Source organism: Natator depressus, chromosome 1 (genome assembly GCF_965152275.1).
Source record: "Natator depressus isolate rNatDep1 chromosome 1, rNatDep2.hap1, whole genome shotgun sequence".
Lineage (NCBI taxonomy): Eukaryota > Metazoa > Chordata > Testudines > Cheloniidae > Natator > Natator depressus.
Genome location: NC_134234.1, coordinates 55783816 through 55802600, shown reverse-complemented (window position 1 = coordinate 55802600; position 18785 = coordinate 55783816). Strand labels below are relative to the sequence as shown.

The window sequence follows — 18785 nt, the reverse complement described above, 5'->3', positions numbered from 1 at the left end:
GGCAGTCAGGAAGGAGAGGAGAGGTTGGATGGGGCGGCGGGGGTCGGTAAGGGGACAGGGAGCAGGAGGGGTGAATGGGGCAGGGGTCCTGGGGGGGCAGTCAGGAAGGAGAGGAGAGGTTGGATGGGGCAGCGGGGGGCGGTAAGGGGACAGGGAGCAGGGGGGGTGAATGGGGCAGGGGTCCGGGGGGGGGGGGTTTGGATGGGGCGGTGGGGGTGGGTGAATGGGGCAGGAGTCCCGGGGAGGCCATCAGGGGGTGAGAAGCAGGGGGGTCGGATAGGGGGCAGGGACCGGGCCATGCCTGGCTGTTTGTGGAGGCACAGCCTCCCCTAACCGGCCCTCCATACAATTTCAGAAACTCGATGCGGCCCTCAGGCCAAAAAGTTTGCTCACCCCTGCCCTAGACGATGTAGCACTTGCATGCCACTTAGTAGGCTTTCCTTACTAAAATATATGAACATTTTTTGGTCTGAATGGATATAGCTGAGGGTTTGAAATTATTATTCAGTGTCTTTTGGAAGAAAATCCCCTTCTGAAGACATGACTGTCTTTAACTGGTGGAGCTACCTCTGCACCGAACTTTGGAAATTTGTTTTTATACATTTTAGTTTAACATTTGGATTTAATCAGAAGTCCTCATTCAGATTTTACTATGTCCCAAAAGAGGCTTCTGTGGGAAGCTGTGCATCTAATAATGCTTGAAATGAAATATATTTTATTAATGAGTTACTTGCAAGCAACTGGCATCCTGTCCTACAAAGTCCTGCAGGCTTTGTTTTTTTGGTGGGGGTGGTGTTTGATGGTGCACATGTGGTATTTGCTCATGTTGTTCACAGAGGGAGGTAGCATGCTAGTCATCCTGGCCTGAGGACCACTCAGGGAAGGGTATTGGTACAAATACCTTAATTTAATTGAGTAAGTAACTTGTTAGAGGTCCCGAGAAGCGTGAAAGGTTGCCTGCTTGCTCCTCCACTCTGACTAGCACCCAAGGGGCAACCTAATAAAATCTGGGGCTTTGTTCAGTAAATTGGGAGTTATTTTGAACACTGGAGGAGATTTCTTATTTACAGCTTCATGGAGAGTGGAATCCTCATATGCCTCTGCTCTGGTCAGTCAGCCTGAAATGCCCCTCACACTTTAATGTGGAGCCAGCCTGTGAAAAAGGGGAGGGGTAGAGAGAGACCCATTCCTTCCTCTTAGACTCTGAGCCCCTGTTCCTGGCTGATGAACAGAAGGCCCAACTCCCATTCTGCTGATGCCTGAAATCCAAGCCCCTTTTCCTGGCAGAGTGAGGGGCCCTGGGCTGAAAGCCAAACAGGTACAATTTCCATTACACTGCAGCCTGAGGGAGGGCTTCACAGGCACAGCAGTAACAGGCTTCTCTACATGCTTCTGGGTGGGGAAGGGCTATGAGCTTAATATGAGCATTGAGAAATCTTCTGTGAGGAAAGCCCCCAAAAACACTCCTTCAGGGCAAAAAGGAAAAGGAGAAGGGGCAGTAGGTCAAAGCACACTACAGAAGTTTTAGTGTGCAAGTAGCAGGGTTCACAGGGCCAGTTAGCATGCAGCAAGCTAGTATACTGGACATTAACACCCCAGCTTGCTAGATTTATGTGGATTTATCGATTTCCTGCTTTTAACACCTTTAGTCATCATTTCCAAGACATTAAATTGAAAAGCAGCACCAAAGAGCTGAGTTTGTACAAGTATGAAGGCTTGGGGGGAAAAAAGAGCAAGAACTACACAAATCAGATGAACTAGAACAGAAGAGATTTCCTCCCAGGGCCTTTGCCTGTAATTTGAAGCATTTGTGTAGTTAATTTCTAGGATAAGTTAATCAAAATGTCAATGATAGTTACAAATGTGTGGGTCTCAAGCAGACATATATAGTAGTTATGGACATACCTCTGACTACAAACAGTACATTAGTATAATTTTACAAGATTTTTAGTTAGCTACATACCTTGAGGCTTCTTTAATAACATTCTGTAAAAATATTAGTCGTGTTTGTAAACTGCCTTGAACATGCTTCAGTAAAAAGAAGATTCTTTCATATTCTTAAAAAAATAAAGCAAAAAAGTTCATTAGATGAAACCTCCACAGATATCTGTTGCAACACCTTGCTTTATGAGCATAATTGCAAGCTTCAGTCAGCTTTTGTACAGCTTAAGTAATGGTACTGTATTTGTATTAAGCAGGCAAGTAAACATATAGGTTACCTACCTGTAACTGAAGATTCTTCGAAATGTGTTGTCCCTATCTGCATTCCACATGTAGGATACACATGTGCCTGAGTCCGGAATTTTATTTGCGAGCAGCATCCATTGGCCTGCACATGTACCATAGCTCTCCTCCTGCTCTGAACAGAGAGCATAAAAAGTGGTGCAGGCAGACACCTCTCCAGTTTCCCATTCTTACCACAGTTCAAACAATCCGCTGCAGAGGGGACTGAGGATGGGTAGTGAATACAGACCGGGACCACACATCTTGAAGAACTGCCGTTACAGGTAAGTAACCTCTATTTCTTCTTTGAGTGATAGTCCCTATGTGTATTCCACACGTGGGTGATTAACAAGCAGTAGTCAGATGGGGGTTGGGGAGAGGATGCGACAGTGGTAGCTGACTGTAGTACTACTGTCCTCACAGCTGTAACTGCAGCTGAAAACTCGACCAGAGCATAGTATCTCATTAAGGTATGCAAAGAGCTCCACGTAGCTGCCCTAGATATCTCTAGGAGAGATATGTCTCTCAGTGATGCAGCAGAAGTAGCTTGCCCTCTAGTGGACACAGGTGCTGGAACTAGGGGTGCTGCTGCACCCCCGGCTTGAAGTGGTTTCCATCATATACCAGGTTTACAGTTTGGTTCAATGGCTCTCAGTACCCACACTATACAAATTGTTCCAGCACCCCTGCTAGCAGAATGAGCACTCACACCCCCTCCAAAGGGGGATATGAGCTAGTTGGTAACAAAGGGTAATACAAACAACCCAAGATCCATTTTGAAAGTCTCTGCACCAATACAGTTAGATCACTTGATCGCTCTGCTATGGAAACAAATAATTTAGGTGTTTTTCCAACATCCTTTTTTCTTTGAAGATAAAAGCCCAAAGCCCTTCAGACATCTAGAGAATGCAGCTGTCTCTCTTCATCTGAGGCATGCAATTTTGGAAAAAATACTGGTAAGTGGATTTCCTGGCTCATGTAAAACTTAGAAACTACTTTAGGAACAAATCTAGAGTGGAGTCGTAATGAGTCCTTTTCTTTAAACAAGGAAGTATGTGGTGGGTCTGCCACAAGTGCTCCCAGTTCACCGACTCTTCTGGCTGACGTTATGGCTATAGAAAGGCCACCTTCATGGATGGATGGGCCGCAGCACATGTGGCTAGAAGCTCGGGGGGGCGGGGGGGGGGAGAAGTTAGTGAGTGACGATAAAACAAAATTGAGTCCATTAAGATACGAACTTCACCAATGGTGGAAAGGATCTGAGAATCCCCTTTAGAAATCTAGCTGTGACAGGATAAGTGACTCTTCCAAAGAACCTGTGGTATCAGTGGGATGGGACAGAAGGCATACCCAATGACCCTTCCATGACACCAATAGGGCATCTCCCATCAAGCCTTTACCCAGGGCTGCTCTGGAGCAGTACCAAGGAAGTTTCCTGTTCTCCCGTGAGGCAAAAAGATCCCAGGCCAGTGTTCCCCACTGGGCAAAGTTATCATCAAGAACAAAGCTGTGAATCTCCCATTTGTGATTTGTGGAAAAATGTCTATTCAGGCAGTCTGTTATTGAGTTTTGCATGCCTGGTAAATATGCTGCTGCTAAGGTTATGCTATGATTGATGCATCAGTTACAGAGGGCAACTGCCTCTCTATGCACAGAGACAGACAAATCTCGCTTCCTCCCTGCTTGTTTATGTAAAATATTGTTATGTTGTCCGACATTGTTTGCACATGTCTGGATTGGATGAGTGAGGGGAAGGCATCACAGATTTGATGGACCACCTAGCGTTCTAGTAAATTTATATACATTCTGGACTTTTGTAGGGTCTGTGTCTTGTGCCATATGATGGCCTATGTGAGCCAACTCAAGAGGTAAGCTTCCTTCATGATAGTTGCCTTGGGAGTCAGATTGAGGAAAGGAATCCCCACACGAATGTTCTCTGGTGTTGTTCACCAGATGAGAGAGTCTAAAACTTTGGCCGGAACTGTCACATTACAATTTATGTTGCCCTTCTCTGCTGAGTACACGGAGAGAAGCCAGGGTTGTAGGCAGTGAAGCAGAAGCCTGGCGAACAGCGTCAAGTGTGCGCATGAGGCAGAGTGGGGAAAGGCAAGTTCTGATGAATGTCCTGGGTCTGATAGGGAACCTAAGAATAGCCATATTGAGTCAGATCAATGGTCCATCCAGCCCACTATCCTGTCTTCCGACAGTGGCCAATGCTAGATGCTTCAGAGGGAATGAACAGAACAGAGCAATTACCAAGTGATCCATCCCATCGTCCAGTCCCAGCACCTAACACTAAGAAGCTTATGGATACCCAGAACATAGGATTGCATCCCTACCTATCTTGGCTAATAGCCATTAATGAACCTATCCTCCATGAACTCATCTAATTCTTTTCTGAACTCTGTTATAGTTATAGCCTTCACAACATCCCCTGGCAACAAGTTTCACAGGTTGACCGAGTGCTGTGTGAAGAAGTACTTCCTTTTGTTCCTGCTGCCTATTAATTTCATTGGGAGACATTTATTTCTTTTGTTAAGTGAAGGGATAAATAATACTTTCTCCACAAAATTCATGATTTTATAGACCTCTATCATACCCCCCCCCATCCTCTCTTTTCCTAGCTGAATAGTCCCAATCTTTTAAATCTCTGCTCATACGGAAGCTGTTCCATACCCTTAATCATTTTTGTTGCCCTTCTCTGCACCTTTTCAATTTCTAATACATCTTTTCTGAGCTGGGGCAACAGTAGTCAAGGTGTGGCATACCATGGATTTATATAGTAGTAGTATGCTATTTACTATCTTATTATCTATCCCTTTCCTAATAGTTCTAACATGGTTAGCTTTTTTGACTGCTGCTGCACATTAAGCAGATATTTTCAGAGAACTATCCACAATGACTCCAACATCTCTTTGAGTCATAAAAGTCCATTTAGATCCCATCATTTTGTATATATAGTTGGAATTATGTTTTCCAATGTGCATTACTTTGCATTTATCAACACTGAATGTCACTTGCCATTACCCAGTCACCCCTTAACTTGTCACAGTCTGCCTTGGACTCAACTATCTTGAGTAATTTTGTATTGTTTGCAAATTTTCCTACCTCATTGTTTACCCCTTTTTCCAGATCATTTATGAATATGCTGAACAGCACTGGTCCCAATACAGATCCTTGGGCAACACCGCTATTTACACCACTATCCATTCTGAAAACTAACCATTTATTCCTATGATTTGTTTCCTGTCTTTGAACTAATTATTGATCCATGAGAGGACTTTCCCTCTCATCTTAGGACTGCTCACTTTGTTTAAGAGCCTTTAAAAGGCTTTCTAAAAGCCCAAGTACACTATATCCACTGGATCACACTAGTCCACACGTTTGTTGATGAATTCAAATAGATTGGTGAGGTATGATTTCCCTTTACAGAATCTGTGTTGACTCTTCCCCAACAAATGGTGCTCTTCTATGTGTCAGATAATACTGTTCTTTACTATAGTTTCAACCAATTTTCCTGGTTCTGGAAGCTAGGCTTACCAGCCTGTAATCGCCAGGATGCCTCTGTAGCCTTTGTTAAAAATCGGCATCATTAGCTATCCTCCAATCATTTGATACAGAAGCTGATTTAAGTGATAGGTTACATACCCAGTTAATAGGTCTGAAATTTCATATTTGAGTTCCATTAGAACTCTTGGGTGAATGCCATCTGGTCCTGGTGACTTATTACTGTTTTTAATTTATCAATTTGTTCCAAAACCACCTCTATTGACACCTCAATCTGGGACAGTTCCTAAGATTTGTCATCTAAAAAGAATGGCTCAGGTGTGGACATTTCCCTCACATTCTCTGCGGTGAAAACCAATACAAAGTACTCATTTAGGTTCTTTTCAATGGTCTTGTCTTCCTTGAGTGCTCCTTTAGCACTTCAACTGTCCAGTGGCCCTATGATTGACCTTATATATGAAAGTGCTCATAGCATGAAACCTCTTGAGGTAGATATGCTCTTCTTGTGATCAAGTCCAATCTCTCCACTATAAAATTGATGAACCTTGCGGGGATCGACAGATTTTTTGTGATTGACGCAGACACCCAGGGAAGGAAGAAGACAGAACAGAACCACGGGACTTCCTCATAGGAACTGTCTGTCAGAAGTCAGTCATCAACATAAGGGATTACTGTAAATTTCTCTCTTCTCATCCACGTTACCACTACTGAAAAAAACATTTGTAAAGATGTTAGGTGCTGCAGCTAGACCAAAGGGGAAGACTCTGAATTAGTAATGTTCTTGACCAAAGAGGAATCTCCTGTGGGCGGGTGGATGTCTACCTGCAAATGTGTGTCTCAGGTCGAAAGCCATGAACCATGTGTCCTCTAACAAGGGAATTACTGATGCCAAGGATATCATGTGGAATTTTAGTTTTTGAATGAACCTGTTCAGCTGTCTCAGATTTAGAACTGACCTCCATCCCCCAACCTTGCTGGGGAATAAAGCAGTAAGGGGACTAGAATCCCTTCCTTTGAAGTTGAGGTGGAACCCTATCTATTTCTCCCCTGAGGACAAGGAAGTTCACCTCTTGTCACAGAATCGCCTAGTGAGAGTGGTCCTTGAAAACGGACCTGGGAAGGGGGTCTGTGGGTAGGAGGTAACAGCAGCTCAATCAGATAACCACCCTGAATAATCTAACACCCATCTGTCTGTAGTTAGGGCCCTCCAGATTTTTGGCAAATTGGGTAAGGCGGCCTTTGAATATCAGAGGAGGGGAGTGAAGCAGCATCAATAAAGGCACATGGGTCCTGTCAAAAGACACTCTTCACTAGGGGATTAGAGCATAACATGGCGGTGGATGCTGCAGAGGCTGGGCTCCTGAGTATATAAACTTTCAGTCTCTTGTGTGGTGGCTCCTGTGGATGTTGGTGGTAAAACAGCTGAGGAGGCAGCCTTGCCCTATACCTAAGTCTATAGTGTTTTCTCTTAGGGATCGGAGTATAAAAATGTTCAGCAAGTGAAGTGTTATCCTTGAGTCTTTGAGGGAGTGGAGAACTCATCCACCCTCTCGTGGAATAGGTGGATAGTACTGAAGGGGAGATCTTCAATGGTACTCTTCATCTCTAGGGAAACGAGAGGATTGTAACCACAAGTCTCTCCTCATAACACATCTGTAAGCCATTCCCCTAGATGCAATATTTGCTGCACCCATTGCAGCTTGGAAGAAAGCTTTGGCCACCAATCTGCCCCCATTCACTAAGACCTAGAATTAGGCCCCTTTAGGGAGCTTGTCCTTAAATTCCAAAAAATTATAATTAGTAAAAATCATATTTGGACAAGCAGGCCTGATCACCTGAGATCCTGAACTGGAGGCAGGTGGAAGAGAAGACCTTTCTCCCTAGAAGGTTGAGTCACTTGGGTCCTTTTTCAGAGGGAGCAGCCTTTGGGTGCTGTTGCTTGGGCTGCTTTGTAGCTGCTTAAACCACCGAAGAGTTTAGCAGTGGCTGAGAGAACAAAAGCTCCCCCCATGGATGGAACAAAGTAGTGCTTCTCAGAGCGGTTACAGGTGGGAGCACAAGAAGCAGGAGTGTGCCAACTATCTGTGCTGTGTCCATGATGGCCTCATTTATGAGGAGGGCCACTCAATTGGGACAGGAAGGCTGCAGAATGTTTAAAAAAATATGCTGAGGTTCCAGGACTTCCTCAAGCTGAATCTATAGCTCTGCAGCCACCCTGGGCATGAGCTCTTGATATTATTTCAAGTCATCTGGCAGAGACAGAGAAAATGGAGTAACCGCCTCATCTGGTGAAGACAACAAGATTGCTCCCAGAACCATATGATCTTCCTCAGTCTCCCCTTCCAAATACTCCAACAGGGCCAGTTGTGAGTGTCCAGGTGATGGAAAAATAGGACTCCTGCACCAATCCTGGGTGTCTAGGGTAGGGATCCCACACTCTTCACAGTAGGATGGATCAACTGGCTGTTCATCCCGAGCCTTCACCATCAGTCCTGATGTTTGAACCATCAGATCCATATCTTTATACCCTTCCTTCTCCTGTCGAGAAGATTTACTCAGGCCTAAATTCTTAACACCCATGTGCACCAGCTCTCCTGACTGACTGGATTGGGGAGGGATCCTCTCCTTCAGGGCAGTTTTCAACAAAGATGGCATGTCATTATATCTATGAGAGTGCTCTTTGTTGTCATGTGAAGCCTTCTCCTCAGGCTTAATGGTCTTAGCCTCCAATCCTGAGCTTGTGCTTGGAGGGATGCTGCCTGCTTGGTAAGATGAGGTATGGGGAGGTCCTGACCCTCATGAGTTCTGGTGGGGGAAGAGCAGCAGATGCTGCACTTGGCAGAAATATGAGCCTCACACAGGCAGCAGAGGCAACGTTGTTGTTAGTTGCTCACCAAAAAGGAATGAGGGCAGGAAACAGCTTTTGAACCCTGGAACCATGGACATTCTCAAGGGGAAAAAGTTACCAGGTGGGGAAGAAAATGGGAAAAACACTAACTATACTATGTAGACTACTAAAACTAACTATACATAATAGCTTACAGCAATGACACAGTTAAAAAAAAAAAAAAGAGGCGCTAAGGACACGAAAGATTCTGACTCAGACCTTGCAACAGTAAGAAGGAACTGGAAAGGTGTCAGCTCACACCACCTTTTATGCCCTCGCTTCAGTGCACGAGGAGAGCTATGACACATGTACAGGCCAATGGACACTGCTTGTAAAAAAAAATCCCAGACTCAAGCTCATGGTGCACATGCTTATCCCACGTGTGGAATATACATAGGGACCATCACTCAAAGAAAAATTAAAAGTTAACTTTAATGTAAAAATCAATTGTACTAAAGCTAGGCTACTGTCAAAGTAGGTAAGTACAAAATCTGAAGAATATAAACACAGATGGATTTAGTCTTATTCCACCCACCCACTCAGGAAAGTATGAAAGAAAACATTTTCAGACTTTCTGAAGAGGACTTATAAACTTTGAATTAAAAGGATTTCCTCTCTACTACACATTAGATTTCTCTTCTCTTATTTTTACTTCTGCTAGTAATCACAGATCTCTCTCTATTATAATTCTTGCATGACTCAGTAGCTTACAAAATACAATATTCTAGTCTAAATATTTCAACTGAGTCTAGTTGTCTCTCCAATCATCTGGATACAAAGATAGTGGTTTGGGGTTCTTATACTTACTTCTTCCTGGCTTTCTAATCTCCTTCATAATTTGTGCTTTTAGTTCTATATTAACCTCTCTCGCACTTCTGGAATGTATCACTTTTTTCCCTTTGTTGGGAGAAGATGCTGGCAAGTTTTCTTGAGTATTTCGCTCTTTACCACCTGACTCTTCATGATTTTTCATAAATTCATCAATGTTAAGGTTATTAGTTCCTAAATGTTCATGGCCTAGATGCTCTGAATGAGTTGTTGGTCCGTCCAATGAATTGAATGGAGAAGAGGACACTGAAAATTCAGAATCCATAGCATTTGGAAAAACATCTGATGAAAGTGGGTCTGTAACATGATTCTCAATCACATCATCTGCTGCAATCTCGTTATTGGTTTCTGAAGCTGAAAAATAAAGACTATGAAGACGGACAAGCTGGCATGCATGCATTAAAAAACATCAAAATCATGTATTATTTGATATTGGGTAATCTAGTCTTGTGCAGTCATGTTGCAGCAGATAGGTTTAGAAGAAGGTAAGAGATACTTCTGCAACACCGGGGGAGTCCCAAGATGATGTTGCTGGTGGCAGAGAACACCCTGGAATGTCCATTGAGGAGTGGTGGTCTAGCAATACAGGGAAGCATTCTTTATAAGGAAACGGGAAGAGTTACACAGACTAGCAACAAAGCAAGAAGTCAAATGAACAGAAGATAAAAGATGTTTCTGTGAGGAATTACTTACCTGGTCCCATTAAGATTAATGGGTAGAATTCACCTCCGTGCAGAAGGGCTGGCTCAAGGCCCTGTGCAACACACAAGCCCACATTAAGGAATAAAGTTCACTCTTCACTGGAATGAAGCTCACCAGATAAGCTTGTGTGTTGCAATATTTTGGAGTGAGTCAGATCAAAGATTGTACTCACTAATGTAATCAGATATCAGTGAGACCCACTTAAAGGGATACACTGGCCTTGCTTTTACTTTATTCACTGTATTAAAAGAGAAGAGGGGAAACAAACTCTTTGTACTGAGAAGATTCCTAAATTTTGTTATAAGAAGGTATATCCCAGTACTTCTGACTATATACAGTGATTCAATTGTAATTTGCCCTGGTGTCAATTCCCACAGGATTGTGAACTACATGCTTATTTGTAATATTGTCCTACCTCCAAGAAGTGAGGAAATTACTGCAAACAGCCAAATTAAAATGCAACATGTTCTGTATTTTATCAGCAAAGTGGAAAAGCAAACAACCAACAATTGTTGAAAATGTATTCTATTTTACCATATGAAAAACTTTAAAATATGTATTTGTTTATGCCTTTACCAGAAGTCCAAAAATTATTCCAGGCCAGGTTAAGTACAACACTTTTCCTCCTGGAAAAAAGTCACACCACAAAAGAAGATTGACCCTAGTTTTTCAGACATCCTCTCTTTCAGAGGGACAATTTGTGCCTGCAAAAACTGAACTCTTCTGCCCACAGTTACAGGAAGAAATCTTACTTAATCCGCTGCATACCTAACTTGAGTCTGCAAATCAGTCATATATTTTGCCATCTAAATAGCAAGATTTAATAAAACATTTAGTTGCAAGCACAAAATTACACCTGCAAGAAGTGAGGCCAGGCTGAAATTCAGCTAAAATCAGGTGCTGGCTATTACTCTTGCATGTCTACTTGAATGCCTTATAGCAGTATCTAATTTTAAGTGTGGTCTTATCTAATTAGATTCCTGTGTTACAAGGGGAAAGATTATGAGCCAAAAATAAGAAAATGCAACCACCATCTGAATAAAAATTTGGAATTAAAAAAGTCAGTGAACAACACAAGATGGAAGGTTTTAAATGTACCATGGTGCAAGGCAGCTAGGAAATCTTAAAGACACCATAATTAAAACAAGCTACAATTCCTCTGAAATTGAATATAAGGATTAACCAACTGATTTCACAAGGATCTGCTTAATACAGGAATTCAAATGACAGAAGGAAACCAAACTACAATATTAAATTAGTAATATATGAAAAAATATGGGGCATACAAGAAAATGAGTTAAAATGTTAGTTAAAAAAGCTAAGGGGAAAGTAAAAAGCTTTTTAATATTGCTAAGAAAAGAGTGCTAGAAAAAAGTAGGCCTATTTGTAAGAAAGGAGTTAAAGGTAATGGCTGAAATATCAAACTCCTTTTTTAAACTCTTCATCTATCACAGAACAGGAAGGTAAGGACCCCTCTACTTGTCTGTGGTGCAAATGAACCTGAAATGTTAAATTAATACGTCCACCTTCTTATTACAAAAATGCTGAGTAAGAAAAGAGCAACAGAAATAATTAGGGGCTCAAAAGAGAGTGATTTATGGAGGAAAAATATAAATCCTTAATATAAAGAGCGCAGGTAAACAATCAACAAATATGGCAAGTCTATAAATATGAAACCCTCCCATATTCTGCCCCCTCTTAGATTTGCTGGAGGGTAACTACTATAAATTTCACTGACGTTTATTTTACTTACTATAAAATCACAATCAATTTATGTATTACTAAATCCTAAAAATGTATGCATGTGAAACAATTAAAAGGCATAGGACAAGTACCTTTGTCTACATTGTATAATACTTTCCCTTGTACACATCAAGGTAGTTTTAGTTTTAGGAAGTGGTGTTTCAATGGCAGATAGTTAACAAATTTCAGAAACCTTTATATTGCTTTGAAATTACAAAAGAATGGCAGAGGTTTGAAACCTATGAGGTGCCAAATACGCAAAGTAATTGGATAATTAAGGCTGAACATTTACATACTGACATTTTGGAACTGGATATTCAAATGCACACATTTGAGAAATCTACAGCATGCTTACTTTCTTGATGAGTATTTGTTGTAGACCAACTAAAATATTCTTTTGTATAAACAGTAAAGCGAATTTTCTGAAGAGGAACCAAATGAACGCAACAGGAACAACTAACTGAAACAGAGTTACACTTACTTTTGTGAATAGGAATAGGTTTAACAAGATCTGGCTGTGCTTGCATTACAGGTGTAGGTGGCCCTTTTCCTCCAATATGATTGTTCATGACAGGAAGAGTCTGTGGCCGGCCTCTGAGAAGGGGTGACATACACCGACGTCTTTTAGGAATCCCTTGCATATTTGGTTCTCCGGGTCGTTTGTGTTTATTTTGAGGCCCTGATACAAATTCATCTGCTTCATCTATCATCATTCCCTGTAACAAATAAATCTGGTTTTTAAAAAAAGCTCTCAAATTTGTGTTATCTTGCACAGCAAGTTTAACAAAAAATATACCACATATCCAACAATTTCCTGACTTTTGCCAGATATAAGACAATCCAATCAGGAAAATATACCACCTTGTCTTGGCTTCTCTCAAATGCCAATTAAAAAAAATGTGGGCAAATGATTTACTTTGGGAGGGATGATGTATTGAAGACCACACTATAAACAATATGCCAAGTAAGAAAGCTGACTATGGTTATAAAATTTGTCTGTAAAACATGACCTCTAAACTGGAGTCAGATGCAAGGTAATTTTTAGACAGTTAAATATTCAACTATCTTGGGAATTCACTGAAGTCAAGTCAAAGGCCTGGATTTGTGAGGGACTGAGAATCCATGTCCTTGGGCTGGTGGAAAACTAGAGAAGCCATCAAGTTAATGCAAGCTTTTGCTAAGGAAGGGGTTTAATAAAAGGGGGGGTGGAGGAGGGTAGGGTGTTGGAAATTTCACAACATATGAATATTTCATACTAAAAAATGCAGAGCTTTCATAAGTGATTTCTAATCAAGTCTGTCCCTCCATGAAAAAACAAGTGGTCTGAAAAAGGTTGAGGAAATTTCCTAAGAAATATAGTGGCCTTCTTTCCCTATGCACTTGGATGGCCTCTAGTTAGCAACACATACAAAATGCCATAGCACTAGTTTTACACAAAAAGAGTACGATAGAGAAATTACCTTCTTGTCCAATTTAAATGGATTACCAAATGTATGTAGCCTTCGGGGTTGATCAGGGTCAAGCTCTCGAAGAGGAGATGGTATCTGTTTTAGGTACTCCTGATAATTTCCCATTTGTGCTATTGGTACACTGTGAACTTGATCTATTGGAATTGAAGATAGTTTTTTATCAAAAGACTATGCCTATAGAAACAGTATGACACTGTTGTCAGGATTTAATTCTGGATGTATTTCACACATCCACATTTTCATATCCCATCTTTTTGATCAGGATAATCTGAACACATTAATTGTAAAATGCACTGAGGCTACTACTACACTGATGTATGAAATTATTATCTAATATTCCACTTTACATGCTACTCTGAACTATGATTACACAAAAGCCCCTTCATAACTGCCAAAAACAAAGACATTTTATTAATTAGAAGTAAAACACCAACAACTTGAGAAATGTCCTTTCTAATATTGTCAGCAAGGTACAAGATACTTGTAATCTTGTACACACTTAAAACAAAATTCAGCATTTTCTTAAGTGTCCTTGTGATTCAGGTCCTCAATGTATTCTTGACCGCACAACATGTCAAAATTCACCCATCAATCCTTTGCTCAGCAAGGAGGTAGGCTGGGTTGCAGATTACACTAGAATTAATGTCAGTTGTAATATGGACACCTCTCCAGGAACTGGACACAACTTTTTTAATAAACACTGGATGGTAGTGACATTCTATAACTACTTATAATATTCGTAATCTAGAAATGTTACTGGAAGTCCTATTTTTTCTTGTCTTTTTCCTTTCTCTCTGTCTATTCTTATTTCATTCTTTCCATTATTGTCTTCTACTCATCAGGTGCCACAGTGTAACGAAGCACTTTAACTGCAGAGTACTTCTACTTTTGAGCTCTACTACTACTACTTTCAGAGTAGCAGCCGTGTTAGTCTGTATTCGCAAAAAGAAAAGGAGGACTTGTGGCACCTTAGAGACTAATTTATTTGAACATAAGCTTTCCTGAGCTGTAGCTCACGAAAGCTTATGCTCAACTAAATTTGTTAGTTTCTAAGGTGCCACAAGTCCTCCTTTTCTTTTTACTACTACTACTACTGTCATTTATGGCTAGCACAGGTTATTGTATTGCCTGCTGAAAGTCACCAGAGAGAAAAAAACTGAATTAGCATGGAGACAACTACTCTCCTTTCAGGTCAAGGGAGAGGCAAGTTGGCAGGGGGAAGCTTGCTCTGCCAGTGCCTATTATGTACCTATTATATGGACAGAGGACTTCAGTGTCCAGGACTGTCTAGAAGATATTTGTCCTTTGATATACCCAGAAAGCTGGAAAAAAGTGAAACAAAAACAAACAACAGAATCAAAAGCTGACGAAAACAAGACTGTTCTTAAGACAAGGACAGTCAAAGAAATTAAACAGAAGACAAGTTTTGTCTTCTATGAGCCATTGGAACATGTCTAACTTATAATAAAGGTGTGGTGGAAAAGCCCAAGAAAAGTCACTGGGGTTCGTGTGCAACAGCTGCAATCTTAGAATAAGTGTATTTCAGAAAGAAAACCTCCTAGCTAAGCATCTATTGAAGAAGGCTCAACTGCATTCAGAACACTATACAAAATTATGCTAATAGTACTAACTACTACATATATTAAGATATGCAAACAATAAACCAAGAAATCTAACCTTCATCTTGTCCTTTGAGAAACCTGCGAGTTATCTTCATAAGATTAGACCTCATTCTTGTTAAGTGATCCAAAAGATTCCTTCGGGGTATATCATAAGCATTTCTAAATGTCTGAGGTTTCAATTCCTACAGTTACAGCAATATAATAAAGCTTTGATTAATACTACACATGAAATAACATCTAATACTTCAATGGAAGTGTATTGAAAATAACAACATTACACATAATGGTGCTTACCTTATTCAGCAAAGCTATTTGGAACCCAGCATACTCCTTCATATTGAGGTCTAGAAGTCTATGAGGAATTTCCCCAGTAATCCCCTGTAGCAGTTGTTGAAAATCGTTCCTATGTGCCATAGACAGGTTGTGTGATCTGCTTCTGACCTTAATTCCAGTCTCTTGCGCTACCTTTTTGCCTACAGAGCCAATGACTCTATCGGACTCTATTTTGGCCTTAATTTGAAATAAATAAATAAATAAAATTGACAATATACTCTTAAAATGATTAGTCAGAATATTAAATTCATTCCTAATTCTTACCTAGAAGATTCGGCAATGTGCTAATACACTATAAAAAATATAATGTGGAAGAGTGTTTAAGGTGGTTTGCTGAATGTACTATTACAATTCTAAATCATTAGAATGTGGTAAACAGTTTTTGTGTCTAGCTCTTTCAGGTATTTCTAGGGTGCCCATTATCATAGTATCTACGCACCAATATGCATGCAATGCTTTTATTTTCATAAAAATGCCTTGATTACGATTATAGGAAAACTGTGCCACAATTTCTGCATGTGCTCATGGATTTCACTTTTCCCTGTGAAAACAGCTGAAGTCTTATGAGAATTCTCAAAATAACTTATCTCATTTAACTGTATTTATTATGGACTCATATGATGGTGTCAATTTCTTTTTTTAAAAAGTCAACAGAAGATAAGAAAAGAACCAGAGATTCTTTTCAAGGAAGAAACAGCTCAACTCCAACAAAATGAGGGAACGCAGTAATCTTTTGATTCTTCCTCCATTTGGCAGACAATCCACCACAGCCAATAATTTTTCACCTGCCCAGTATGTCCCAAAATCAATATCCTCTAAAAATGTATCACTAGTAGTTTGGCAGAATACAGCTGAACAATGAGCCAAAAATCATTTGAGAACTTCTGACTGCTATATAGTGTTTATTCAGAGGCTGCACTTGAGAAGTTCCTTCCATGCTGCAAGTTCAAATGTTATTTCCCATTTTAAGAACAGAACTCTCTTAAGCTAGTAGAATTTTTCAAAAGGAAACAAACATTTGAAGAAGGATCACTGTATACTCTAATGTAGCTATAACATACTGTAGAACAATGTATTTTATGTATTTTGAGCCAAAAATGTATAAATATACAGATTTATATATTATGCAGATTTTTTGAGCAAAATGATCACACAATTTGGTAAGATTCATCACAGATTTCCACAGGCTATAGCTAGGAGTTTAAAAAATAAGATTTATATTGAAGATTTTTAAACTTTATGAAATTTTAACATACAAAGGCATTAATACTTGCATCTCTACATCCATTTGTGTCAAAGCTACTCAATTTTGTGATTATCCAAAAAAAAGTTTGACACAACACAAAACATAAGCGATAATGGGAAACCAATGGTTTTTAGCTGCTAGAGCAGGAGACTAGCCGGGAGATGTGGGTTCGATTCCCCAGTGGCTTGGGGTGTAACCTTGTCCATTCTGTGCCTGTTTCATTTGTAAGCAAGCACTTCAATAGGGATGAAAGGCACTGTTGATGTTTTATATTTAGCTAATGCCTTTCATTTTTCATGGATCCTGAAGCACTTCAAAAACTACGGGCCAAATAGGAAAGGTGGCTACATTTTGGCCCAACTACATATAGGCACAAATCCCTAATCTCATGTCAGGTGATTTTTAGCACAGAGCAGAAAGGACTGCGCCTTTTTAATCACAAATATATTCAAGTTGGCACATATGAAAATGCTGCTCGTATACTATATGCCTTGAGTCATCCAGTCAGCCACATATCAGTATGTATGTACAGTTTAGTCTATAAACAAAGTTTTCAACTAATTCAGAGAACGGAAAATGTACCAACAGTAATCACACGTAGGAATTCAGGTAACTTACGGTTTCTTGCCCCTTTACTATGAGAACCAATATGGTTCACTGATATTTTCAAGTTAGTCTGATATTAGTATAACAGTGTTTTTTAATTTGAGTTTTCATTTTTTACTGCTCTTTTGCATCAACATTACCTGTTGACTCAACTTTTTGAGGTATGAAATGACACTGTAACTAAGTCCATATTCCACACTGTCTGCTATAAGGTTAGGCGCTCCCATCATTCTCACAGCTTTCTTCAAAGGCTGAAACAAGTAATATATACACTTACATATTTATATCCTTGTATATTTGTACCCTTAAGTTTGTAGCAAGAATTTAAAGCACAATATTGCTTAATGCATTCATTTCAAAGTGAATTTGCAACCCCTGAAGACATCATCATAACATCCATTTCCTTTAAGTATTGCAACATTAATGCGGAATTATTAAATGTTAGTGGAGGTATAGTTCAAGCAGTAGTTATACCTGACCAAGTTTTTATAATATTACGGTCAAAGGGAAAAGTCAAGACATTAATGTAAATTTTAGGAAAGTTATTCTTCCAGGGGCATACATGATGCCATAAATGTGAAATCCTAGATTTGTACACATTAACCTTTTATTACGTTCAGAACATCCTAATTGCTTTATAAAATATAATCCAAAAGAAGACAGTTAACAGAACAAGCTAATAACTGAAGATACAAGTTTACCATAAATTATAGGATACAGCAGCAATTTTAAAACGCACGTACAATAAATCATCTTACCCCTAGATAGTAAGGAGGCATTGTCTTCAAATAGCTTTCAAATGACTGCCGCCATTTTAAGGTTGGCTTTGATTTGTGTACTTTGAATAAGTCATCTAAGAAGTTATACAAACAGAGATAAAGTTAAATGAGAGGTGCGTTTCTTAATATAAGGCATCACTCACCACACATTTTCTAAGAACATTTCTTCTAAAGGTTCATCCTACTACACTAAGGCTTAATCAGAGCTAATCATTATTGGATGCAATCCATGAGATTTGTAAGGAAGGCAGAATCTTGTAACATTTATAAAATCTAACTCATCAGATCCATGGGAGTGGGAAAAGAGTGCCTTTGAAGTAGCAGCAGGGGGGGAAAGTGGCAGCCACAGCATATTAGAAAGGGAGTAAAATATCTGTGAACAATAAACTCATTTTTAGAAATCAACAGGATTATACTCAGATTCAGGAATGGTAGCAATTTTTTGATAAGTGAATCATGAATATAGTAGGTGTCAGAAAAACTAGAAGTTCTCTTTTCAGTAGGAATATTACATTCTTAATGTTTTGGATTTGTATAGGCTTATGATTATTAACAGTAGCATTAATAACTCAAAAAATGTAACTAGGCTGAAGCAATTTTCCATCTGCCTACCACATCAGAAGGATTTGAGAAAGCTGTATTTACCTAAGAGGGGAAGGAGGACTGGATAATTGTAAGGCATCACAAACAGGTTCACACAATTCAGTGCTGTACTGGCTTTCAAGTAACCAAAAGGATGGCCAAGTTCACTATATTTTGCACTATTGCTCACATACACCTGCAATAAGAAGAGTTCATGTAATTCATGTTGTACATAAATATTTTTAAAGTGCGAGTTCT

The 18785-nt window shown here is 39.9% G+C and overlaps 1 protein-coding gene across 1 annotated transcript in view; it reads right to left on the bottom strand.

Moving 5' to 3' along the window:
- The window catches only part of INTS6 (integrator complex subunit 6), a 73712-nt gene that overhangs the window by 8486 nt on the left and 46441 nt on the right, over nucleotides 1-18785 (bottom strand). Inside the window, exons 9-17 of the mRNA XM_074960331.1 lie at nucleotides 18591-18723; nucleotides 17925-18019; nucleotides 17307-17417; nucleotides 15276-15491; nucleotides 15037-15163; nucleotides 13351-13493; nucleotides 12372-12606; nucleotides 9425-9799; nucleotides 1964-2057 (exon numbers count right to left, since the gene is read on the bottom strand). Of these exons, the coding sequence (XP_074816432.1) occupies nucleotides 1964-2057; nucleotides 9425-9799; nucleotides 12372-12606; nucleotides 13351-13493; nucleotides 15037-15163; nucleotides 15276-15491; nucleotides 17307-17417; nucleotides 17925-18019; nucleotides 18591-18723 (1529 nt within the window). The remainder of the gene's footprint in view (nucleotides 1-1963; nucleotides 2058-9424; nucleotides 9800-12371; nucleotides 12607-13350; nucleotides 13494-15036; nucleotides 15164-15275; nucleotides 15492-17306; nucleotides 17418-17924; nucleotides 18020-18590; nucleotides 18724-18785) is intronic.